The following is a 27,079-nucleotide window of genomic DNA, read 5'->3' as shown; positions in this document are numbered from 1 at the left end:
GTTCGACCCGAAAAATCATGAGCCTCCCTCAACTTCCAGAACAGTAGGCAAGAATGGAAAGTCGCAGCATCCACCTCTGAATCAGGCCCTGAGTCCCGGTAGGATTAGGAATGCACAAGGAAACCCTCTGGCTGATCACCTTCAGACGCAGCCACGCTCACAACTACTGTCAAAGCAAGATGAAGTGCCCACAAGCAAAATGGCATCCCACCACTTGAAGCGTTCCTTGCGTCATCACGCTCGTGACGTCACGGGCGTGTGCGGCTGCGGTACGGGTTCTCTGTGGGCACAGTTCCCGGTAGTGACGTTATCCTGAGCCGCCAAAGCTACACACAACATGCCGGAGAAAGAAATCGCGATCGTGAGTGACCGCAGGGACAGATATAGGGGCTGGGGGAGGAGGCGTCGCGCTGGGGAGCCCCCCAATCCGGCCTCTGCAGATAGAGGTGTAAAGATATATGCAGGGCGTGTTGGGACTTGTAGTACCACCGTAGCTGTACCAGGACTGAGCAGCAGTATGTGACCCCGTGACCTGCCCCCCAGCCACTCACAGTCACACTCCTGGCATAGCTGTACTCTGCAGTGCTGTGTGTATGTGCACCTGTGTCCAGTACACGAGTATAGATGGGGGTCACCATGTTAGGCTATCATGCATTGACCCTCTCTTTCCTGATGCAGCTCTATGTGCCTCCTCCGCGCCCTTATCCAGCCTGTATAGCGACACTAGTTAAATATCTCTGTTAAAATGATGACAAACTTGACAGTTTGGGCCGCACTGGTGTAAGCTGTAGATCATGAAGTAACAGATATTCATCTCTATGTATACATGTATATAAAACACCCACACTTATTACCATATATATGTATGTACAGGAGGAGGATGACTTGCAGTACGAGGAGGAGATCCTGCGAAACCCATACTCTGTCAAGTGCTGGATGCGGTATATTGAATGTAAGCTCACCGGCCCGGTGCATGCACTTAATCTAGTATATGAGCGAGCACTGAAGGAGCTGCCAGGAAGGTGAGTGTGAGAATGTATGTGTTGGCATGTTTGATATGTGCGTTGAGCCTCACGTGTACTATGTATTTGGGTTTCTTTATTGTGGTGGTGGCAGACCATCTACTGCTGAAATCCTTCTATGGCTGTCCTCTGAGGAGCCTAGACCTATGGCGTTCTGTAATGACAATGGCTGATTTACAGCTGCTTAGTGGAGACATTAATATGGAGTTAGCAGAGGGGTGACAGAAGCTGATGGAGGTTATAGGGAGTAGTGGGGAATTAAGGGGCAGTGCTGATGCATGTACATGTTCGTTCTCACCGTGGGATCTTTAACTTCTGCCTCTAACATGGGGCTTGTCCCCTATCATGCTGCTGATGTTGAGGATGGGCTGAGGTCAGCTTTGTATGCTAGCAGCTTACATGCCCCAGTCTCGGCTAGGTACACATCCTTTGTGCTGCTCTTGAAGCCACTATGCCCTGGTGAAAGGGCTTTGCCGATCTTGTGATTTTGATTCCAATCAGGGCACACAGACAGTCCTTGTCCCTGATCTGTCACAGGGCCTAGTAGTGCTACCTAGCATGGTTCAGGACCACTCAATCCTGATCAGTTCAAACTGAATAGTCCAATACTTTTGGTTGGACAAATGGTTCTCTCTGAGCTCCCTTTGGTTGTCCTCTCTTGGTGTGTGTGTGTGTGCGGGTTTTTTTTTTTTTGTTCATTATGCTGGAAAACTGATTTTGTCCAATCTGTCAGCTCCTTCCACGCAAGTGGTAGGCTCTTCTTCAGCAGTACTGCGGGGCTTCAGTTGAACAGTAGACTTTTAACATTTAATATGTTCTAAGGAACACTAACCGTTCACGTTTTCAAGACCACCTAGCTGGTGCACAGGTGTAGGCATTAATTCCAGCTGTATGTATTAAGAAAGATGCGCTGTATTCATTCCTAGTGCTGCCCATACACTGTCAGATCAAACGTGCCATCAGGCACTGTCAGAATTGGTCTTTCTGTCTGATGGTAAGTTTATCCACTGTCAGATCCGCAGTGCAATTATTGCATGTGTCGAGAATGCTGGAAGACTTCTCATGCCCAACAGAGTGATAATTGGTGTGCTTGGTCGCTGCCATACACTGTGCAATTATTGGGAGGATCAGCTGGAAATTACCAATCGGCTTATAATTGCACAGTGTATGGTCTCATGAACTGACACATTTTAAAGATCCCAGGTGGTCTGGAAAACATGAACTGCTAGGGATCCTGAGGTGCTAGGGATCCTAAAACCCAGAACAGACAGACGGGGCCGACACTATAATCAAAATAAATCATGGGAATAGTTGTTGGTAAATTAATTGGAGCATCCTCCAGTAATATTCTAGTCTCGTACCATTGTGTAGAATGGAAACATTTGTGTAGCTGGATTTTCAAGTCCCCTGATAGTCTCTATGAACCCCTCCCAAGTTGGAAAACATTCCTCTGCCTGTTCTTTGTGTAATGAAGTTTCCAGCCAGTCCATATGGAATACATGAAGTATTTTGGCTTGAAATAAATGTATAGAAGGAGGTTCTTTCTAAATCCATTGGTGTGATACCGTTAGAAAGCTAGGATGTGGAGAGAGAGATCCATTGTAAATGATGTTGTAAAACTTTTTCCTACACATTGACGAAGACAGTGTTCATATAGAATAGGAAAAAGTTTTCAAAAGGAGGTCTAGTGTAATGTAGTATATTGATATAGCTTTCTTACAGGATGAAGGTCTGGCTAACGTAACATCTAAAGGATTGGACCAATCTTGTGTGGAAAAATGTCTAATGACTGAGCCAGCATAATGCTGAGCTTGTTATTATAGGGCTAGAGTGTGCGAATGTGGTATATAGCGTATTTGTCTACAAGTGCTTGAAGTTGGAGAGGGGAATTAGCAGTATCATCCACCAGTGCCGTGACATGAGATATACCGTTGGATTGCCAGGAGAGGAAAGGTTGCATTGCCTGACCGTGTTGAAATTCAGGGTTGGCTACCAATGGAAGAAATAGCGACTGATGGCTATTGAGATCTTTCTTCTATGTGGTAAAGTGCCAGACAGTCCAGGAGATCATCAGAAGTGGATTCTGGGAGACTACAGAGAGAGTTTCCTCTTTATGGTTGTGTAGGAAAGATAGAAGGTGCTGGTGGGGTAAAAAGGATTGGTCTATATCTGATATTGTATGTAGGTCCGGAACATTAACCCAATCTTGGATATGTCGAAAAACTCTGGCATAATTTGTATCATTTTAGATTCGGAAGGTTCACACCGCCATTGGTCACAGACTTGCAGTTTGAGTAAGCTTATCCGCTGCCTTATGTTCTGCCAGATACATTTCTAAAGGTGGCATAAATGAATTTTTCATCTGCTGCGGACAGTAAAACCGGGAGCAGGTGAAGTGGTAAAGACGCTTTGGAAATGGGATCATTTTTAGTAGATTGATGCGGCCTAAATTAGATAACATTAAGTGGTTCCATTTGTCCATTTCACCTTTATAATCTTGGATATATTTAGTTTATACAAGTTATGAATTTTGTTTGGAAGAAAAATTCCAAGATACTTGATAGAATTGGAAACCCATTTTATCCGGTAATCTGCACACCAGGAAGGGCGCCTCTGGGAACCCAAAAACGTTACCTATAATTTGTCATGGTTAATGGTAAAACCAGAAACCTTACCATATTCTCTGAATTTGAGCAGTATAGAGGGCAATGTGGTCTCAGGAGTCTAAATATATAACAGCAAATCATCTGCGAAAGCCATAATCTTTATCTCTTGAGAGCTTAGTTTTATACCTTAATAAAGGTGACTTTGTATAGCTCACATGCTGCCCCAGCACCTTTTATAGATTCTTAGATCACACGGGCAAGGATGCAATGGCATCTGTATTCCAAATCACTTTGGGGGATTAAGTAATACAGTAACCGGATTATGTGCTACACCACGTAACTGTAGCCAGGTATGCGATCAACTCACATAGGGAACCCTCAACCACCCAACGGACCTGATATCACCTTTAGCACTAACAGCCTGAGTCTGGTTTTGGTGTCTCCTCTGTAGACTCCTATCTCAGAATAAGGGTGCATGTAGTTCATGGGTGACCAGATCATGTTCCGTGCCTTGCCAATCCCGGCCGTATGGCCAGTGTGCTACTCCTGTGGGCGCACTGGGCTTAACAATACACTTATTTCTCCCACAGGAGATTCTGTAGTATTACTGGAGCAGAGCTCTCCTGTTTTTGCAGTCTCACAGTGCTAGCTGGTTCTGGCTCACTTCTGGAGCTAACATGATCTGAACTGAAATTGCACCTCCCAGGTTATCTGATGTTAAGAATTGACTATTAAAACCTGTATGGTGAGACCGCTGGGTGTGTGTTACACTGTCCCAAGGGCTGGTATTGGGTGCTTGGTAAGAAGGGGCTGGCTAGAGGCTGGTTACTACGCTTTTGTTCTCCCCCATGTTCCCTGCTGTTTTGGGTGCCCAGAAGTCTAGTGACATTCCCTCTGGAATAACGCCCAATCCACAATGTAGACGAGAGGCTGGCCCTCTAGGTGCAGTGAAACTCCCCAGTTGTACCTATTACATGCACTTCTGATGTCACTGGGTATCAGCTGATTCTGGCTTCCTGTGGGGACTTTGGGGCGATGGGTGGTGACGGTTTTGTACATCCTGTCCGGAGTCATATGCAGCACACGTAGATCACCTGGCGGGATGTACAGTGCATAGCATACCTGGCTGAACATATTTACATTGGATATCAAGTTATCTTAAACCGTTATACTTAATCAATATACCTTTTTGCTGGGTACACACTGACAGATACATTGGCCGATCAATTGATCGGCCAATATATCTGCTGCACGTCGGCCAGTGTGTACCCGCGACATGTCGGTGAACGTCGTTGTTCACCGACATACCGCATTGGCTGTGCTGCACAGCCGATGGACTGATACACACACAGCGGCAGCCATAAGGAGGGGGGCGGGCCACGCCGCCGACCCTCCCAACGGCTGCTGGGTCCCGTCCCCCGGTCGCAGGGACCCGAGGGCACAAGCAGGTGATGGCCGTTCAGTGTGTATGAACGACCATCATCTGTTATATCTGTCAGGTGTGTACCCACCTATAGCCGGGCAGTACTTTCACATTTATACCCATCCCTCTATACCAGTGTTTCTCAAACTCTGATTTCATGGAACCCAAACACTAGTGTTTTCCACGTATCCTTAGGAATAAATAGTTCCACTTGTAGATCTGTTGTGTTAGTCAATTAACACACCTGTGCTCCTGTTAGATGATCTGGAAAACATGCACTGTTAGGGTTCCACGAGGGTAGGGTTTGAGAAAGACTGCTCTGTACATGCTGATACTTACTCTGTAAAGCACTAGTTGGATGTTGCAGTGGAAATCCTATCCTAGAACAATAATATAACTGGTGTGAATACCTTCATGTGCAATATTTGTCCATATGCATCACATGGGGTAGGGAGATCTGGGGGGTGAGCAGAGGAAGGGATACAATAGTACAAAGCCTGCATTCACAATGCTGGGGGAGACGAGGACATCATTAAAAGGAGGGTCCCCCTATGTCTGCTTACTGTGATCTCCGGCCAGGTTCTGTATAATAGAAGGTATTCACATGCTTACATACATTTTATAGCCTGCTTCTCACTAGCCCCCTGAGACAGACTGTCTATAAGGTGGGCTTATGTAACTGGCGGTTCCCATGCTAGTAAGCCAAAGGTTCTGTATGTATGGTTGGCCTATAGGAGGGGATATGGGGTGAGTTGTATATCTCTGGCCAACATACCCTACAGCAAGATTTAATCCTGCATTTTATATGATCGCTAAATAGCTGTACGCATGGGGAAGCTCTCTGCTCTGGTGCTTCTAGCACACTCAGCTAATGCAACAAACTTCTAAGAAACAGACCAGAGTGTGCTAGAAGTACCAGAGCAGAGCGTGACACCCCAGGCGGGAAAGAGGAACAGCACGGATCGTGACAGGTGCAGTGTGCTAGAATGAACACTACTTAGTAATACTGGAATATTCCTTATAGCACTGTAGATCCATGGAATTATCCATGCTTGTATATACACACTGTGGCCTCACTCTCTCCCTGTTGCGTTCTCCTAGCTACAAGCTGTGGTATGCCTACCTAAAGCAGCGCAGGAAGCAGGTGAAGAGAAGATGTCTCACTGATCCGGCCTTCGAGGAGGTGAATAACTGTCATGAGAGAGCCCTTGTTTTCATGCACAAGGTCAGAGCACTTTTACTATAATAGGCAGCAAATGCCAACGTATAACAGTGTTATCTCTTTCTCATGTATCTTCGCCTGTGTCTTCTGTGCCTCCAGATGCCCCGAATTTGGCTGGACTACTGCCAGTTCCTCATGGACCAGTGTAAAATTACCCGCACCAGGAGAACCTTTGACCGGGCTCTTCGGGCCCTTCCCATTACCCAGCACTATCGCATCTGGCCGCTTTACTTGCGCTTTGTCCGTTCACACTCTGTGCCAGAGACCGCTGTCAGGGTCTACAGGAGATACCTGAAAGTAGGTGCCTGACGTCTCTTGTTGTAGTAAGTGATGTAGTCTGGGGGCATTTAGTGTAACATCTCTTCTTCATCACAGCTATCGCCAGAGAATGCAGAGGAGTACATAGAATATCTGCGCTCTGTGGACAGGTTAGATGAGGCGGCCTCCAGGCTGGCAGCCATTGTAAACCAGGATGATTTTGTGTCCAAGGAGGGAAAATCAAACTACCAGGTGAGTGAGCAGAGGATGTGGGCTCAGTATGGTGTGTGGAGGAGGCTGGGTGATGGTGGGAAGTGCAGGTTCTTCTACTACTAGAACTAGATTCTACTGAATGGTCTGATGTGGAATAAGCTTGGAGCCGAGGGCTAACGTGTATCTGTTACACAATGGGGGCAGCCACTTTGTGCCCTGGACCCATATTTAGCAGCCTATTATGTCACTAGTAGCCAATGCTCTGGCTTTTCCCTAATGACTGCTGTATTAATCAAGGTGATAGGTTATTTTCTTGTGAACGTTCACTTAATACACTGGGCGGTTTCTTTCACTGCTGTGTAAGCACATTAATAGCCATACATGTAGATGTCTAGCAGACGCTAGGCTGAGAACAGGGCATGGATCATACACTGGGGCAGTGTAAGCGGGCATAGTCTAGTTGGCGTGGTTAGAAGCTGGTATAACACTGACTCCTCCTTCCGTTGCAGCTCTGGCAGGAGCTGTGCACACTCCTCTCCCACAACCCAAATTCTGTCCACTCCCTGGACTCTGCAGCCATTATACGAGGGGGCCTGACCCGCTTTACAGACCAGAGGGGCAAGCTGTGGTGTGCGCTCGCAGAGTATCATGCCCGGAGTGGGCATTTTGAAAAGGTAAGCAATGCTCTGCAGTCTTCATCATCTTCCTCCGCTTTACCTCTATCCTCTTGTCCAGTCTGTCATATGACGACAACTTGCTGGCCTATTAGGGCTGTCATCCCTCCCAGTCAGACTGGACTTCGCTGTGACGGATAGTTATCACGTTAGTGTAGGTCTTTGCCATGTTCTGAGTACTACGGTCCTCTTCCCCAGGCTCGGGACGTCTATGAGGAGGCCATTCAGACAGTCACTAATGTACGTGATTTCACGCAAGTGTTTGACAACTATGCTCAGTTTGAAGAGAATGTCATTGCTGCCAAAATGGAGACAGTCAGTGAGATGGGGAAAGAGAATGACGGTGAGACACAGCGTGGTAATGGTTATCTCTCCTGCTCCACCTACTGTCACTATGCTCATGCTCTCTCTTCTCTTGTCAGATGACCTCGATCTAGAGCTGCGATTGGCTCGCTTTGAGCAGCTGATGGAGCGGAGACCTCTCTTACTTAATGGAGTGTTGCTGCGACAGAACCCTCACAATATCCATGAGTGGCATAAGCGGGTCCAGCTGTACCAAGGCAAGCCGCGTGAGGTACCTAGCCATTGCTCTACAGTCCATGCTCATAATGCCTGAAGGACTCTGCTACACTGGCTAAATGATCCAATCACTGATAACCCCTCTTCCCCAGCTCCTTCAATGTCCTCATGTGTATCCCCTTATGGGTGAATGACTGTATGGGTGTTAGACATGTATGTAGACTCGATCTTTAGCTGGGTACACACTAATCAGGTCGACATATCGTCCATGTTGGCAAGTGTGTATGCACGATGACCGACCATGCGCACTACTGCCGGGTCGTTCATCGCATCGACAGTTCGAGCCTACATGCTACTCAACCTGTCAATTTGATGACCGATCCCCACGGTTGTGGAGGCAGATGGTGAACGAAATATTGCGCGGGCGTTCACCAGATGGTGCGGTATCAAACGACCCCACGATCATTCATCGCATTGTGCATCGACAGGGTACATAATCAGCGAATGTATACTTGGCGTTGGATTTCTACGACCAAGATTGTCCCAAAAAAGTGATTGCTTTGGGAATAAGGAAGACTGGGTTACCGGATACTTATTATGTGTGCTTCATATTGTAGATTATTAACACCTACACAGAGGCCGTCCAGACTGTGGATCCAGCAAAGGCAACAGGAAAACCACACACACTTTGGGTCTCATTCGCTAAATTCTATGAGGACAATGGACAGATAGAGGATGTGAGTTGCTGTTGTACAGAACTACATACACGCTGAGCCGCTGTGTTTTGTCTTTACTGAAATCTCTTTTGAATTGTTCTGTAGTAACGGCCTGAATGTGGAAGATACTGTATGAGTGGGTGGGGTTACTACATAAGGGAGGAGCTTGACATTCTTATATAAGTCTTAAGTTTTGAATGTGTGAGTGACAGCTGGTTTTAGCAGGGAACATGGAATATCTTCTGCTTTAGAAGGTTTTTATTTCGTTTTTAAAGCAAGGGAAAGCATATCCGTACATACATAGATACATACATGAATACAAATAGAGACACGCATGCGTGCACAAATGAATGTTTGAGATGGTTTGTTATAGCCCCTGGGCACACCCAGGCTTGCCTTCTTCCATTGGTTACAGCGATGCCAGGCACCAGGTTGCCTAGGACATGACTTAAAGTGCAGATGTGCATGTAAATCTATACAAAGGCTGATTGCCTCCAGTGTATAGAAACATTTCAGCTTTTTCCAAGTTTAACACAAAATGTAATCGCACGTAATCTCACAGACACGTCTTTCTCATCCGACATGACGAAACGTAGGAAGATCTTACACTCGCTGTGACCAAGCAAAGAAGACTACGGTAGTCCAAATGCAGGTTCAGACACATCGATGTATGAGCTTCACAATAACCAGCATAGCATTGCCACGTCTACCAATGGGACAGAAAAACAGAGGCAGTCTCATTACTTATTAATCAGCCCTCGTATATATTGCAGCAGGGCACAGTTTATATGTTGTGGACTCATTTTCAGGCTCGGGCGATCCTGCAGAGGGCAACGCTGGTGAAATACACCCACGTGGATGACCTGTCCTTGGTCTGGTGCCAGTTTGGAGAGATGGAGCTGAGACACGAGAATTATGACGAGGCGCTGGCTATATTGAGGGTGAGAGCTTAAACATTTCTGTAACTTAGCATCTGATCAGGTTATATTAGTTAATCATATAAAGCTGCTTTATTTTACACAATGTATGTTTTGTAGGGTCTTGAATAATGCAAACTCCCCTATTGAACTATGGGCCTGATTCAGCACTGATCGCAACTGCGATCACATCTGTGTAATGGCACGCAATGCAGCTGCAAAAATACGCTAATGTCTGCCACCGCTCAGCCAGCATAGAGACGTGCACTACTGCTTTCTCACATCCGTAACACCACGCAGTGCTGCCTATACATCGGTAACATCGGAGCACATCAGCCCGTCACGCACAATTACAGCAGCTCTGACCTGCCGCACGCGGTGTGTACTCAAACTGCGTATGCAACCGCAGTGGCTAATTTATGCATGCCCATGCAACGGCTCTCAAGCGGACAGGCACGCCTGTGTTTCTGAAGCCGATCACCCCCAAACGCTCACGGCCGGTCACGCACTCTGCGATTGATTTCTGTCTGGGCGCGTGATCGCAGTATGCAACCATCGGGCGATCTGCGTTCAGAAGTCATTGTTTGGGATATTAAATGAAGGTGTGACAGTATGACACTAGAGGGCAGTGTTGTGAGGAAGTCTGGAACATTTGCCATTGTACATATTCATAGTAAGACAAGCAGCAGCTCTCTTCTGGGAGTCATTGGGTCATTTGTGCAGCTATGTCTGTGTTTTGCTGAAGATGTATAACAGTCTTAGAGAAAGCGCCAATAAGTTCTTTGAATTAATGGATTTTCTACTTCAGGGTCCATAGGGTATCCACAGGATACCTTGGGGTATAGGTGTGACGTCAGTCGCAGGGCACCAAAGAGTTAAGCTTTCAGCCTCCCAGGATGCACTAGGTCCCCCTCCTATACCCCGCCCCCGAGCCAAGGCACCTCAGTTTAGTTTGGTGCCCGGCCGGAGTCGGGTGCACCTGTTGGAGTGGGGGCTAGAAGAGCCCCTGAAGCTTATTCTTCATGCAGCTGTGGCTGCACAACTGGATGAACAGCATGGACAGTCAGTCCTGACGTCCATGCTGTCTTCCCTACACCCCGCCGGTACCAGAACGCCGGTACTGATCCGGGGATGCTGGTGGGCGTCTGGGGTCACAGCTAGCGGTGACCCCAGATGCTCCGGACCATGGCCGGATTCAAGGGGGACAGAGGTAAGCAGCGGGGTCCCGCGGTGGGTCCCCGCTGATCACATGGTCCTAAGTCCCCAGGCAGGGGGCTCCCTGGGGACTGGCTGCAGCGTGGAGCCAGGCGACCAACCTGCGCTTCCACTACCCCCTGGGACAGCGGACCGCAGCAGAGCGGTAGCGCTGCGGCGTCCCAGGGGTTAAATGCATGCCAGGGGAGCGCGCCTTCCCTGTCTCACAGCCGGCGCCTCCCCCGCTGCACACAGCCCTCTCTGCATGCTGCCGACTGGTCCTGTGGCAGCGCTCCTCCCCCAGGCCAGCCTCCTCTCTGCTCCTCGGCGGCCATCTTCTCCAGAACGCATGGTGAACGCTGCTGGAAGCGCTGGAAGGAAGCATCGTGGTCTGGGTCCCCCCGCATACCTCTCCTCCGCTGTGGTCAGGTCTGTGTATGCAGCGCTGTGTCCTACCAGGCCCTGTGTCTGTGTAGTTGAGTGATCAGCGCTGTTAGTGCAGGAATTGTTATTTTTCTGCATTGTATGTGACTGTGCTAGCGCTGCTGCCTGTAATCTTTTCTCTCTAAACTGTCAGCTTTATTACTGTCCCTGTTCTTTCTGCTAAAGCCCTTGCGGTGCGGTGCTGCAGGGTGGTCTCTCGCCTATTTAATACTTAATTGGTGAGAGAGGTCACATACGTGGTGCCATCATGTCTGAAAGTGATTTTCCCCTCCGGCTACAGTGTACCACGTGCAAAGTACCGTTAGCGGAGGGGGAGGGTAGCGCGGAGGGCCTTTGCCGGCAGTGTTTGTCCATGGCGCGGCCTATTACGGTTACAGCACCGGTACAGGAGCCGCCCTGGGCTTGTTTCGCTCAGGCGTTAACAGCTTTAGTGGGCCAGTTAGCTCCGCAGCCCGCGTTTACTCCGATGGGTTTGTCCCAGCGGTCTGTGGTGTCGTCACCCATGCAGGGGTTCCCACGACAATTGGTGGTACCCCACAGTCTCCCTATTTCCCCGCTCCCGGGTTCTCAGGAGCCAGCGTGGGTTAACTCCCTGACGAGTTCTGTACAGCACTTGTCGGATGTGTTGCAAGGGGAGTCTGTGATGCGGTCTCATAAAAGGCCGGTGGCGTCTCTGTCCGCTCCTTATGAGGATGACGAAGGGACGTCTGATGATGGGGAGATTCTAGATCCTTACGATCAGGAACCTCTCCATACTAAGGACGCTGATGCTAAGTCCAAAGTATATATTCCTGGACTTATTCGGGCGGTCCGCACAGCCTTGGTGATTGAGGACGAAGTTCCCCCAGCGGCTAAATCTAAGTATGCCTTTTTCAAAGATGTGAAGGGCGATGCCACAGTCTTTCCTCTTTCGGGTCAGTTGGTGGACCATTTAGAGGAGGCGTGGAAACAACCTGGCAAAAGATACCAGCCGCAGAGACGCCTGGCGGTGGCTTATCCGTTCGCGGATAATTATTTTGCGAAGTGGGAATCCCCTCCACAGGTGGATTCTCACGTGACCCGTCTTGTCCGTAGTGCCACATTGCCGATGCCATCCATGTCCTCCCTTAAGGATGCTACGGACCGCAAGGTAGAAATCTGCCTGAAGTCCGCTTATTCCCTTGCAGGGGGGGCAGCACGGCCGGCTATGGCCATTTGCTGGGTTGCCAGAGCGATGGAGCGCTGGGCGGATTCATTAGAGGCTTCTTTTGAATCCGACTGTCCGGCCGATCAGGCGGAGTTGATTGGCAATCTCCGTGATTCGGCCACCTACATCAACGAGGCGGCTCTAGACATTAGTACTCTGGTGTCTAGAATTTCTTCAGCAGCGGTAGCTGCTCGTCGCACCTTGTGGCTGCGATCCTGGAAGGCGGACGCAGATTCCAAGAAAGGTCTGGAAGCGTTGCCGTTTACCGGAGAAGTTCTCTTCGGTCCGGATCTGGATAAGATTGTGGCCACGCTGGCGGCAGCCAAATCTGCCTGTCTCCCGTCGGCCGCTGCTCCTTCTGGTTCGGGACCATCGTCCTTTCGGTCATCTAGGGCCCAGGGCAGGCCCAAACCACAGTCGTTTCCTCGACAGGCTGGCCCTAAGAAATCGGTCAAGCCCCGGAAGCAGGCATGGAGTACCAGACGTCCGGCCCCCAAGCCAGATGGCAAGCCTGCGGCCTGACGGTCCGGGCCTCCCTTTGGGGGATCCCAGGGTGGGAGGCCGCCTGCTGCAGTTCGCCCAGTGTTGGTCGACTACTACGACAGACACTTGGGTTCTGGAGGTGGTTTCCCACGGTTACGCCCTCTCCTTCCGGCACAGACCCCCGGCTCGCTTCTTCACCACGGGTCTCCCATCAGACCGGAACAAGGCTACGGAGCTGCGGAAGGTATTGCACACTATGCTCCAGGCTGGAGTTATAGTGGCGGTTCCATTCTCCCAGAGGGGCCAGGGTTTCTATTCAAATCTATTTTTGGTACAGAAACCCAATGGGTCATATCGTCCGATTCTCAACCTCAAAGCACTCAACAAGTCTTTGCGGGTCCCGAAGTTTCGGATGGAGACCCTACGGTCCATCATTCTGGCGCTGGAACCTGGGGACTACTTGGTGTCATTGGACATACAGGACGCTTACCTGCATGTCCCTATTCTTTGGCGCCATCAACAGTTCCTCAGGTTTGCAATCAGCAGCGACCACTTCCAGTTTCGGGCGTTACCTTTTGGCCTGGCAACAGCACCACGTGTTTTCACCAAGGTGATGGCGGTCATGGCGGCTTCTCTGCGGCTGCAGGGAGTCCGCATGTTGCCGTATTTGGACGACCTGTTATTGGTGGCAGGATCTCCAGAGCTCCTGTTACGCCACTTGGACCTGACCATTGCACTGCTGCAACGGCACGGCTGGCTAATCAACTGGCAGAAGTCCACTCTAATCCCGTCTCGGAGGATTCTGCATCTTGGAGCCTTATTGGACTCGGGACAGCAAAGGATCTTCGTGACGGAGGACAAGATCTCTGCTTTACAGTCAAGGGTGCGCAGTTGTCTGCACAGCCGCCGGGTGTCCTTACACTCGGCGATGAGGTTACTGGGCTCCATGGTGTCGGTGTTCGACATGGTGGAATACGCCCAGTTTCACTCCAGACCTCTGCAGCACCTGATCCTGTCCAAGTGGAACGGGCTGACTCAGTCTCTGAAGTCCCAGACGATTGTGCTCACCCAGGAGGTTCGCCTGTCCCTTACGTGGTGGTTACAGACGACCCACCTCAACAAGGGACGTCCGTTCTGGGTTCCAAATTGGGTCCTGTTGACAACGGACGCCAGTCTTCGGGGCTGGGGAGCAGTTTCGGGTCCACACTTGTTCCAGGGCAGGTGGACGCCGACAGAAGCGGAGCTTCCAATAAATATCTTGGAACTCCGTGCGGTCTTCAATGCTCTCCAGCAGGCACAGCGGTTTCTCCAGGGTCGCCCGGTGCAGGTCCAGTCGGACAACGCTACCACCGTGGCCTACATAAACAGGCAAGGAGGAACTCGCAGTCGGGCGGCTCTCGTAGAGGTCTCTCGGATCCTGGTTTGGGCGGAGCGCAATCTTCCGGCCATATCAGCGGTTTTCATCCCGGGAGTGCTCAATTGGGAGGCGGACTTTCTAAGTCGCCAGGACGTTCATCCGGGGGAATGGTCCCTGCACCCGGACGTTTTTCAACTACTGGTGGACAGGTGGGGTCTTCCAGAAATCGACCTCATGGCGTCCCGGCACAACAACAAGTTGCCGGTGTACGGGTCTCGCACAAGAGACGAAGGGGCGTCTCTGGTGGATGCTCTGTCCGTCCGGTGGACGTTCCGGTTCGCATACCTGTTCCCTCCGGTCTCCCTTCTTCCACGGGTAATCCGGAAATTCAAACAGGAAGGAGGGACGCTCCTGTTGATAGCTCCCGCATGGCCCAGACGGCACTGGTTCTCAGACCTTCAGGGTCTGTCCGTGGACATTCCTCTGCGGTTGCCGCTACGACCGGACCTTCTGTCTCAGGGTCCTTGCCTTCACCCGGACCTAACTCGGCTGTCTTTGACGGCGTGGCTGTTGAGACGGCCATGCTGAGGTCCCGGGGGTTTTCCAGCTCTGTGGTGCGTACCATGTTACGAGCTCGGAAACCGTCTTCCGCGAGGATATACCATCGCGTGTGGCATACGTTCTTCCAGTGGTGTCGACCGAGAGGTTATGCACCGCGGGAGTTTCGTCTGTCTCGGATTCTCGCCTTCCTGCAAGCGGGACTAGATCATGGGCTTCGCCTTGCTTCTTTGAAGGTACAGGTTTCGGCCCTATCTGTCTGGTTTCACCGTAGGATTGCTACAATCCCGGATGTGCGCACCTTTATGCAGGGTGTTCTCCGCATTCAGCCGCCCTTTGTTCCACCTGTGGCGCCTTGGGATTTGGCTGTGGTCCTGAGGGCTCTCCAAGGACCGCCGTTTGAACCACTGGGCTCAGTGGATCTTAAATGGCTAACAGCTAAGACTGTTTTCCTTCTGGCCATTGCTTCGGCCAGACGTGTTTCTGAGTTAGGGGCTCTTTCTTGTAGACCCCCTTTCTTGGTTTTTTATGGGAACAGGGCAGTGCTCCGCACTCGGCCCGAGTTTCTTCCCAAAGTTGTTTCCCAGTTTCATATTAACGAGGAAATAGTTGTTCCGGCCTTTAACTCACCGGGTCTTTCCGTGGGTGAGGCCTCTTTGGATGTTGTGCGGGCCTTAAGGACTTATGTTGACCGCACTTCTTCGTTTAGGAAGTCGGACGCTTTGTTTGTCCTCTTTGGCTTCCGTAAAAAGGGTTGGCCTGCTTCAAAGCAAACTTTGGCAGCCTGGATCCGTATGGCTATTTCTGAAGCTTATCTTCATGAAGGCCTACCGGTCCCTCCTTCTCTGAAGGCTCATTCCACTAGGTCTGTGGGTCCTTCGTGGGCAGCTCGACGTGGTGCCTCGGCAGTTCAGATCTGCAAGGCTGCTACGTGGTCTTCTGTCCATACCTTCGTGAGGTATTACAGGTTTGACACCTTCGCCTCTCAGGATGCTTCCTTCGGGCGGCAGATTCTCCTTTCTGCACAGGAGCGTCCCCACCCTTTAAGGATACTGCTTTGGGACATCCCCAAGGTATCCTGTGGATACCCTATGGACCCTGAAGTAGAAAATATGAGATATGGTAAGAACTTACCCTTGTTATCTCTATTTCTACGAAGTCCATAGGGTTCCACAGGACTCCCGCCCTGTCGCACCTGTGCTGCAGATGGGCTTTGCTCTGGTCACCGGTTTTCCGTCTCCCTCTGGTGAGAATGTGATTCTTGTATGTGTCCAGATCTTTGTTCTCTCTCTTCCTTCTCCTCCTCCGGCCTATGGCTTGGTAACTAACTGAGGTGCCTTGGCTCGGGGGCGGGGTATAGGAGGGGGACCTAGTGCATCCTGGGAGGCTGAAAGCTTAACTCTTTGGTGCCCTGCGACTGACGTCACACCTATACCCCAAGGTATCCTGTGGAACCCTATGGACTTCGTAGAAATAGAGATAACAAGGGTAAGTTCTTACCATATCTCATATTTTCCCTCCTGAAATTACCGGTGTTTGGCCGGGATGTGTAGGAGCTCTCCCCTCTTATTGAGTAGTGTCTGTCATTGTTACCTGTCTGCAGAAAGCCACGGCGGTGCCTGCCCGGAAGGCTGAATACTTTGATGCGTCAGAGCCTGTCCAGAACAGACTATACAAGTCTCTGCGAGTATGGTCCATGCTGGCCGATCTGGAGGAAAGTTTGGGCACTTTCAAGGTAGGACGTCCCTATTACTGAATCTCTCTGTGATGGAGCAGAGCCTGTTCCGTTCCATCACATCTTCTCTCCGTCTGTTTTCATTACTGGTCAATGACTGTAAATGGTTTCATTATTTACGTGCTGAATCTTGTATTCCCTATGGTCCGTAATACGGCATTAACATCCTATTTCTGTCCTCAGTCCACTAAGGCTGTATACGATCGGATCATTGATCTTCATATAGCCACCCCGCAGATCATCATCAATTATGCCCTCTTCCTGGAGGAACACAACTACTTTGAGGAAAGCTTTAAGGTACCTTAAAGGGAGTGAAGGTGTGAGCAAGTCTTTGTACCAGACGTGTACGAGAACCGATTTACTGAGCATAAATTCCTTCTGTCCTCAGGCCTATGAGCGCGGGATTGCCCTGTTCCGTTGGCCCAATGTCTATGATATCTGGAGCACCTACCTGTCGAAGTTCATTGCTCGCTATGGCGGAAAGAAGCTGGAGAGAGCTCGCGATCTGTTTGAACAGGCTCTGGACGGCTGCCCCCGAAAGTTTGCAAAAAGTTTGTTTGGGAAATCTTGAAAATGGATGGGTGGAAGGTTACTGTAGAGTTATTAGTCTCTTAATACTCCTGTATCTGCTGGTCTTTGTTATGATAGATATCTTTCTCCTGTATGCTAAGCTGGAGGAGGAGCATGGCCTAGCCCGACACGCCATGGCTTTGTATGAGCGAGCAACGCAGGCTGTTGAACCAGGGGAACAGTACGAGATGTTCAACATTTACATCAAGCGAGCAGCTGAGATTTACGGAGTCACACATACCCGCAGCATTTATGAGCGAGCCATCGAGGTAACACAACTTCTTCCCAAACCTTGTTGTTGGTCTTTGTTTTTTACCGAATTCATAAAAAGAATACGTTTCTCAAAACCTGAGTACGTAACATACAGGCAGATTCAATATTTATTTTGTAACCTTCACAGTCATATATGTAGCTGTATTGTGTTATCTGTCTGCATGTTAGCTATTGTTTTGTATCATCCGCTATTTTAGGCGGTACGTAGTTTATAATGCCGGCGGACGGGATGCCAGCTGTCGATATACCGACGCCGGAATCCCCACCGCCCAGCATAATGCAGACGCCGATATCCCAAAGGAGAGCAGGATACCGACGTTAGCATCCCGAACCGCCGCAATCCCGGTAGTCTGGAAGTATTGTCCATTTCGCCGGGAAAGGGAGGGTTAGCACCCCCTCCTGGGACGGTTAGGTTTAGGGTGAGAGGGGGGGGGGGGGGGGTTGGGCACGAAAGAGGGTTGGTTAGGGGGGGACAGAGGAGGGATAGGGTACTTTCCACCCTCCGTCGGGATCTTCATCTGTCGGTCTTCCGGGGTCGGGATTTGTTCAGTCCCCGGTATTTCATACCCTTTCTTTTTTAGGCTCCCAAAGAGTTTGTGCAATTTCTTTGAAAAGTTAATAGTACATAATACATACTGGCAGATTGTACTTGGAGAAAGATCTTGATTATATTTATTGTTAATGAACAGATGAGCCTTTTGTGATTACAGGTTGAGTGTCCCATATCCAAATATTTCGAAATAAGGATTTTTTTTTTTTTAGGTACGACTGAGATAGTGAAACCTTTGATTTTTGATGGTTCAATTTACACAAACTTTGTTTAACGCACAAAATTATTAAAAATATTGTATAAAATTACCTGCAGGCTGTGTGTATAAGGTGTATATGAAACATAAATGCTTTCTATGTTTAGATTTGGGTCTGATTCCCAAGATATTTCATTATGGTATACACATATTCAAAACTACGGAATATTTCCGATATCCAGAATAACTCCTGGTCCCAAGCATTTTGGATGTGGGAGACTCAACCTGTTCTATTCTTCTATAAAGGGACTGGTGTTTTTAGAGTTAGGGTCCTGTAAAGTGTGTCCCTTATGGGGGGTACTAAGCCTGCCTTTCAGAACAAAGTAGTTTCAAGGTTCCATCTTAATCAGGACATCGTGGTCCTAACTTTAGACTAGGGTACGTCTCTGAAAGAAGAGTCCAATGGGATACACTGGATGCCCACCCTATACAATGAATACATTTTAATGTTTAGATGCCCCTCTGTATTCCTATGGAAACCTACTGCTTCCTGCAGGAGTGCAAGCAGTCCTGGTTACCATGGAGAACCGCACTGCCATGGCCGGCCGCTGGGGTAGGTCTATGGTGAGAACATCACTGCATGGAGTAAAGTTCACAGAAGAAATTAAAGCTTAGTCCTCCCCAAGTATTAGCAAAATGACAGTTATGAATTACTTGTTCTTTCAGTTGATTGTAATAATATAAATGATTGGTCCTGATACATCACTGCATGGAGACCGATCAGTAGATAGCTTTGTGCTTCAGAGATGTCGCTAGTTCCTAATGAATTGATCGTCTGCGTTTTCCTGATTTGCACAGAATGAGATGTGGGAAATATTTTAATTGTTTGCCTCCTGGCTCTTAGCTCTTGTCGGATGAGCAATCCAGGGAGATGTGTATACGTTTCGCGGACATGGAGTGTAAGCTGGGTGAGATCGATCGGGCCCGAGCCGTGTACTCCTATTGTTCTCAGATATGTGATCCTCGGGTGAGTAGCTCTACAGGTTGGGCCAACATTTTTATATAGTTAATATTAGATGATAACGGTCTTAACCCTATGTTTCCTCCACAGCTGACCTCAGGGTTCTGGCAGACTTGGAGAGACTTTGAGGTGCGGCACGGTAATGAGGACACACTACGAGAGATGTTACGTGTAAAGCGGAGTGTACAGGCCAAGTACAACACACAGGGAACGTTCCTTGTGTCTCAGAGACTGAGGGCAGAGGGAGGAGCCGCCAGTGAGGACGCCAGAGGTAATGGCCAGTGTAGATGGTACTGAACATCATTAATGGGAACAATTGCCCTGTGCGCCCATCCCCTCTACAGTGGGGTAGTGAAGCTGGGTGTATAATATGCAGCCCCCTATGCCACACATTAAAGAAAGATTTTTAGATACAAGTAACACTAATTTGCACTTTACAGCCAACTTCAATTGCTGGCCCTAGAAAGCATACTCTCTATCCCATTCACCCCAGCAGGTATCTGTCACATTAAAGCAGCTCTGTATATAATATAGTTATTTTGGAGCTGCTGGACAGAATGTAGTATCCAGAGGGGACTGATGGTGACCGTGTGTAGGCTACAGTGTTTCCTTAGGCCGGGCATACGTTATGCCGTTATTAGCAGATCAGGCAGATAATAGCATAGTATATGGCTGAGGTAGGACATGAAATATCTTCCTACATGCCCGGCTGCCCTGATCATTGGTCATACACATCTGGCAGTGTATGCGCTGCCACCTTCCTGACATTTCCCCTGTTCTTTCACAAGAGAGGAACCCAGATATCCTATGTGTACACACTGTGATATATCTGTGTATGGCTTCGATATCTGCTGGTTACAGGTTGTCAGATAAAAGGTCTGTCAGTCTCACAGACATTTTCGCTGACAGTGGGGAGGGGGATTCAATAGAGCGTGATGCAGAATAGCTCCGGGTAGGAGGTCCTGGGGCTAATCAATTCACCGCACTGTCAAGTCCAACTAGAACCCTGGTTACCGCACCATAAGATGTGTGATTGGTCACGGTACCTCCGAATAAAGTGCCAGCTGCAAGTGCCATACTAAGCCGGAAAACATTTGCGTTTAATTTGCCTCAGGTGTAGTACAGGTGCGTAGAAAATACTTTGTTGAGGGTACTGTCTGCATTTACGGTGATATAAAATGAATGCGTTTATGTACTATTCTGAGGGAATGGGGCCTTGAGTATCACTGTACCCTGTCCTAACAGAACCAGCTGATGAGATGCAGGCTCTGGAGCAGAGAGCTGCAGTGGTGGCAGCAGAGGCAGAGAAGGATAAACCTCAGATGAAGGAGAAGATCCTCTTTGTCCGGTACGTAGGTTCTGGATCTTGTTCTCACCCTCACCATCTTGTCACGCCAGCTAATGCTAGATCGTTTTCCACCTCCAGGTCTGATGCTTCCCGTACAGAGTTAGCTGAGCTGACCCTTCAAGCGAACCCAGATGAGATAAACATAGGCGAGGAGGATTCAGAAGAAGAGATGGAACCTGACGGTGAGTGACCTGCAGAGTGGTATGGGCTAATAGTGTAGAGCAATGTAATCTTAGGGTGCAGAGGATTCAATCCCTGAGAGTACTAGGATTTATCCTAAATTGGCAGTAGGGCTACAGCATTCCTTAGGTGCACCTGCTGCTTACTCCGTGGAAGTAGTCATTGTATATGCCAAATAAGTTACAGAAATGTCACCTTCCACCCTACAAGGGTCTTGAGCTGCACGAATGTTACTTGTTCTTGGTGAACTGGTAAATATTGCTGCTGCCCTCCCGTAGGTGTCAGGCGCCATTAAGTTTCCTACAGCCTGGCACCACCCCAGCACCAGGATCCATGAGTGATATCAGCGGTTCTAAAAACTTCATCTGTTTAGGTGGTTTTAGTTCTAATGTAGATTTCATGTTTTTTGTGCACATTTGAAACTTTCACATTACGTTTTTAGGAATGACTAATGTATATTGTGAAAAAGAAATAGATTTTGGCACCAAACACTCTGCTTATGTGTCAAAAACCTGATGCTGCTCCCTCTAAATTAGCATGTAAAGAAAAACTGGGGGAGCGCACTCAAACTTTGAAACAATAATTTCTATTGTGTCTACAGATTAGTAGAGGCACAATTATTGAAATGTAATTAAGAATTATAATCTAAATCAGCCAATAAATAAATACATAAAATCGTGATGAAATGTAATACATATTAAAAATAAAAATCAGTCCCCTTATACCACTGTGTCTGTCAAACAAGCTTATATGAAAAAAATAAATATGAAAGAATAAAAATAGTGGATTTAAAACGTTGTGTATCCCAACAATGTAGGGACAACAGAACAATTTGAGACAATGAAAAAAAATGTAGTCTCCCATACAAGTACATAAAAAAGCTTAAAAGTACAGGTAAATAATATTCCTTTAGAACTGGCACATGTTTTCCAGATGTCCCTTGTTTAGAACTCCACAATTTTCTTCCCAAACAAATTTTTGTATATAACGTAGAGTTAATAACTCGTGTGCTGAATGCACCAGTACATAGATTCTTAATAAGGATTAACTGCTCCGGGAGTTGTGACTGTCCGGTGCTTTTGTTAAATCATGTGGACTTAAAAGCATTGGTAAATATGAATAAACAGTTTCTGCAGCAGTGTACAGACCTGAGCGGTGCATAAATCCCCCGGCGGTGTCTAGGTGTTTAGCCGGCTCGCATCCAGATACCTGAGTGGTCTATTTAGCAGGAACTGGTGAAAATATTTGAGGATACAATCAGAGGCCGCCTCACACCCTGGATTGGTTTCCTTCAGGGAGAGTATCTCACCAGTTTCCAGTGTGCTTCACAGCGTGTTAGGATAACGTAGCTGGATATTCTGATGATACAAATTAGCGGGCTTCTACGCTTTCAATTGCAATGCCGAAATGAATGATTATGGTTCAGGAGAACAGACAGCAACTCGACCTCCATAGCTGGTCGTTTTATCGGAGGATCAAAAAGGGGACTGATTTTTATTTTATGTATTACAGTTCATTAAACAAGATTTTATCATTGGCTGATTTAGATTGTAATTCTTAATAATTTATATTGTGTCTACAGATTAGTAGAGGCACAATTATTGAAAGTTAATGTAGGTTGTCCCTGTTGGTAGAGAAAGTTAATAGTTATGTCCGGTGTAACTGCAATGTAGTACTCCCTTTTCTTTTTACTTGCAGAGGTCCAGCTGGAGCAGAAATCGATCCCCGCTTCTGTCTTCTCTGGCCTTGGCGATGACTGAGTCCCTGCTTCCCAACCAATGAAATCGTACACAATAAAGACAACACGTTTTTTTCATTCTCATTGATTCTTTTTATATACAAATAATTGCAAAATCATTTAATATAGATATTTATAATAAATCTGTATGTATATTATAAATACAATGTGGTGGGACAGCTTGTCATCAGCTATAGAGTCCAGACTCGCTGAGACAGCTCCACCAGCAATTCATCCAATTTTATTATCTGTAGCATATTTATAAATAGTGTATCACTTGTGTTCTGTGGAGGTGTGGCCTAGTTCTGCAGGGGCAGGGCTTAACATCCAACACATTCTCACATTAGAAATTTGGAGCTGAGCATGTGCCAGAGACTCCCCCTCCCCCTTTATGGCCCAAAGATGCAAATCTACTGTAGACCTTTCAATTTATCAAACATATATAGGTCTAAGAAATGAAAGATAGGAAGGGGGAAAGGTGCTTATGACTTCCCAGCATAAAATGTCCAATCAGCAGTACATGAAGCTCAGCTATGCTGAGTCTATCATCTTCGTACCAACTTTGCATGACAATTGTTCTAGGAATGAGAACCCACCCAATAGTAGGAATTGTGCTGTTAGAGGGAGGTGCTCAGAGCCCATGAAATGCTATACTGTAGTTTCTGCATTGATAAAATAGCAGAAATCCAGTCACTCTGTGGATCTTTTGCACAACTAAGGGTCTGCTGGGGCTTGTAGTCCCTGAAACATTATGGAGCCTCTACGGCTCAAGATGACAGGCTTGCTTTTGGATGGTGGGGACTGTTTGCACATAAAGTCATAGCACAGTGCCCTGTTCAGGTAGAACATCACTTAAGCAAATGCACAGAACTTCAACAGATAAAGGGGAAATGTAATAGGCTGCTGACTGCAGGCACCAGCAAGTTCTGTGTGATACTGGTGATGTTTTAAAGTAGCAGTCATTTAAAGGCAAAGTCAACCTGACTGCTCCTTTAAAGCATTGGGGTAAATGTAATAGCTTGCGGTCTGCAGGCACTGGTGAGTTCTGTGCAGGACTGCCCAAAGTCTGGCTTTCATTGCCTTTATAATTCTCATTATAAATGAGATTTACTCACTATGCAGCCTGCAAATAAATAGTACAATTTGCCTTACAGTAACACTGGCTGATTTGTTGGGCCAAGAGCATACTATAGTCCTATAATGTTATTGGATATTAAATGTCACAGCTCAACTTCAGCCAAGGTCTTAGCATCAGTAGTTAAAGTTTTATTTTATAATGACCTAGATAACAAGGGACTGGACATTTACCACCAACCACTGGCTCATTCCCACCACACTTCATAAATATAAACAACTATCACCTGTATATCACAATATACACAACTCCTCTACATTTACAAGAGCGAATCATGGAGAGCGCATAAAAGGTGCCAAGGGACTCCCATAGTGACTGCACCATTATCTCAAGGTCTAGGGTACCTAGGCTACTAGGATCCAGCCCCTGTAACATAGGATTAATTAAAAAAGGAAACACAAATCCAGACTGACAACTGAGCACTTCAAAAACAAGAGCAAATATTTGTGCTGAGTGGCTACATTAAAGCATTACCTAAGCAAAGGTACAAGGGCAATTCTATAGCACAACACGTGCGGAACAGCAGCGTGAACAGTGGAGCTATAGATGTGAGGGAGGGCAGGCAGTGGACATGTTTCATGGAGTATCTCATGGTTTAAGTCTAGATGGAGAACACTAGTATTGAATTGGGTAAGGACAGCAAGTTAATCTTTCATGAAGACTACCAACACTCACCAAAGTGAAAAAATGGCATTAGCCAACAGTCCTCAACAGGCAGTAGATGAGCACAAGTCAAGAAATTTTACCAACGGAGGTGGCAACAAAAACACAACAAAGGCTTGGACACTATTCAGTGGGCAGATATGTACCATGTCCTACTATTTAGATCATAGAAGGCACTGGTGCAGAAATTGGCATTAGTTACAGTCAATAGGTAAAGGTGACACAAAGTTACTGGGCAGCAGATGTGGATTAAATGGGCAGTGGGACTAGCTTGGCACATTAAAGGGAGAGCAAATAAAATAAATAAAAAAAAGATTCCCAGGTGAAACCTGCTCAAATTAAATTAGTAAGTGGAAAGAGAACCAGCTATTTTCCATCGCTGCATGCAAACAAAACAATCAAAAACCAGTCCATACAGTAGCATGAACACCATCTGGCGAGTGGAAGGGTTTACTAGACACACACTTGGCCTACATGATGGATGAGAGTGGAGAAAGATGGCCAGCAATGTACCAGAGACAGACATAGGATCAGGATATAAAACGGCACAACACCAGAACCAGAGGAAGACCCTGACCCAGCTGAGTAGTAAACAAGCTGAATAGAAGACCCGCAGTGTAGACAAATTAGTCAGTACAGTTCTGCAGCTTGGAGGTGAGCACTCATTTGGGTGTACTGGCTTTTTTGGGGGTTGTGGGCCTCTTGATCTGCCACAGATGGCCTTGAATCGTGAAGGCATCAACACTCATAGACATAGTCTTGCTAGGTATCTGAGTAAAGCGCTTTCGGTCAGAGCTGTACTTGTAGATCTCTTCAATCATGGACAGGCTGATCGTTCGTGGGCCATAGCCTGCCAGACGCAGCAGCTCATCTGTCTCTGCTGAAAAAGTATAGACTGCTCGAAACTGGCAACTGCTATCCCGAAACAGAATCAGAAAGTGGTTGGATTGGCTCTTTTCAATATCCTTAAAAAGGAAAACAGATTTCAGTATTAGTACCATTGCTACAATGTATTCTTTTATATACACTTCAAGCTCCTAAGGTGACCATACCAGCTAATAACAACATACTAATTGTAGACCCATACATGATGCAGTCTGATAACAAAGGTAAGTTCTTACCATATCTCTTGTTATCTCTGTTTCTACGAAGTCCATAGCCATAGGGTCCACAGGGTGACCTTGGGGTATAGCTGGATCCTGGATCCTCGGGCACCACGGAGTTAAAGCTTTTAGCTGCTCCCAGGATGCACTTGGGTCCAACCTCCCCTATACCCCGCCCCCGAGCCACAGGCACCTCAGTTGGTAAGCAGCCCAGGCTGGAGGAGGAGACGAAACAGAGAGAAGGAAGACTGGAACACACAAGAACCATACTCACAGAAATGGGAGATGGAAAACCGGTGACCAGTCACAGAGCCCATATGAAGCCAGGTGCGTCAGGGCGGGTGCCCTGTGGACCCTATAGACTTCGTAGAAACAGAGATAACAAAGGTAAGTTCTTACCATATCTCTTGTTTTCTACTTCAGGGTCCACAGGGTGACCTTGAGGATGTCCCAAAGCAGTCCAACTAAGGGCGGGGACGCTCCTGTGCTGATAGGATGCATCCTTTGGGTGCCGGGTTCTCCTGAGAGGCAAAGGTGTCAAACGCATAGAACCTCAAAAAGGTCTGAATGGAAGACCAGGTGGCCGCCTTACAGAGCTGAACAGCAGAGACGCCACGGCTAGCAGCCCAAGAAGGGCCCACGGACCGAGTGGATTGAGCCTTAACAGAGGCTGGAACAGGTAAACCCTCCTGCATATAAGCCTCAATAATAACAGAACGAAGCTAACGGGCTAGAGTCTGTTTGTTGGCAGGCCAACCCCTCTTGTGAAAACCAAAGAGGATAAACAAAGAATCCGACTTCCTCACAGAACTAGTCCGGTCCACATAAACCTGGAGTGCCTGGACAACGTCTAAGGAAGTCTCCCCAGCCGAAAGATCAGGTGACTGAAAGGCTGGTACAACAATTTCCTGATTAATGTGGAACCTGGAAACCACCTTAGGCAGGAAATCAGGACGAGTGCGAAGCACCGCTCTGTCCTGATGAAAAATCAGAAAAGGGGGGACGACAAGAAAGCGCCCCCAAATCTGAAACCCTCCTGGCAGAAGCAATTGCCAAGAGGAAAACAGTTTTAAAAGTTAGCCACTTGAGCTCCACTGACTCCAAGGGCTCAAAAGGAGGACCCTGTAAGGCCCGAAGAACCACCGCCAAATCCCACGGGGCCACAGGTGGCACAAAGGGAGGCTGGATTCTCAAAACACCCTGGAAAAAGGTGTGTACATCCGGCATAGCAGCGATCCTGCGCTGGAACCACACCGACAGAGCAGACACGTGTACCTTCAGTGAAGAAAGACGTAATCCTAAGTCCAAACCCGACTGAAGGAAAGCCAGAATACGCGAAACCCGGAACACCTGGGGATCATAGTTTCTGGCCTCGCACCACTGAAAGTAAGTGTGCCACACTCTGTGATAGATCCTCGCGGAAGCAGGCTTGCGCGCCCTCAGCATGGTGGTAATAACGGAGCTAGAAAAGCCCCGAGACCTCAGGACGGCTGTCTCAAGAGCCACGCCGTCAAAGATAGTCGACCCAGATCCGGGTGAAGACAGGGCCCCTGAGACAACAGGTCCCGCCGTTGAGGTAGGAGGTACGGAGCGTCGATGGACAGGCTCCGCAGATCGGAGTACCACGGCCTTCTGGGCCACCAGGATCAGTGTGCCTCCGTCCTGTTTGAACTTGCGCAGGACCCGAGGCAGCAGAGATATCGGAGGGAACAAGTAAGCCAGTTGAAACAGCCATTTCACCGACAGCGCGTCTATCAGACTTGCGCCTGCGTCCC

The 27,079-nt window shown here is 48.0% G+C and overlaps 2 protein-coding genes across 4 annotated transcripts in view; one reads left to right on the top strand and one right to left on the bottom strand.

Annotated features, from left to right (window-relative positions):
- Nucleotides 1-62: 62 nt before the first annotated feature.
- Nucleotides 63-22,481, top strand: XAB2 (XPA binding protein 2). Of its 2 annotated transcripts, XM_088480373.1 has the most exons (19): nt 63-361; nt 874-1,022; nt 6,153-6,276; nt 6,373-6,570; nt 6,649-6,783; nt 7,254-7,418; nt 7,617-7,761; nt 7,841-7,992; nt 8,555-8,674; nt 9,463-9,594; nt 16,396-16,527; nt 16,711-16,824; nt 16,916-17,078; nt 17,176-17,366; nt 19,021-19,143; nt 19,228-19,408; nt 20,383-20,485; nt 20,564-20,667; nt 22,364-22,481. In XM_088480373.1, exons 1-19 carry the CDS (start codon nt 338-340, stop codon nt 22,423-22,425), a joined length of 2,517 nt encoding a protein of 838 aa, XP_088336499.1. In that variant the 5' UTR covers nt 63-337; the 3' UTR covers nt 22,426-22,481. The 2 variants fall into 2 exon arrangements, with proteins under 2 accessions (XP_088336499.1, XP_088336500.1); XM_088480374.1 differs by lacking the exon at nt 874-1,022 and having other exon boundaries at nt 69-361.
- CAMSAP3 (calmodulin regulated spectrin associated protein family member 3) overlaps nt 22,478-27,079 on the bottom strand; it is an 89,479-nt gene continuing 84,877 nt past the window's right edge. For both annotated transcript variants that reach the window (XM_088480371.1, XM_088480372.1), the window contains exon 18: nt 22,478-25,166. In XM_088480371.1, the coding sequence (XP_088336497.1) occupies nt 24,864-25,166 (303 nt within the window). In that variant the 3' untranslated portion in view covers nt 22,478-24,863. The remainder of the gene's footprint in view (nt 25,167-27,079) is intronic.

Source organism: Taudactylus pleione, unplaced genomic scaffold (assembly GCF_031769625.1).
Source record: "Taudactylus pleione unplaced genomic scaffold, aTauple2 ptg000253l, whole genome shotgun sequence".
NCBI lineage: Eukaryota > Metazoa > Chordata > Amphibia > Anura > Myobatrachidae > Taudactylus > Taudactylus pleione.
Note: the sequence above shows the minus strand (reverse complement) of the source record. Positions and strands in the feature narration are given on the sequence as shown.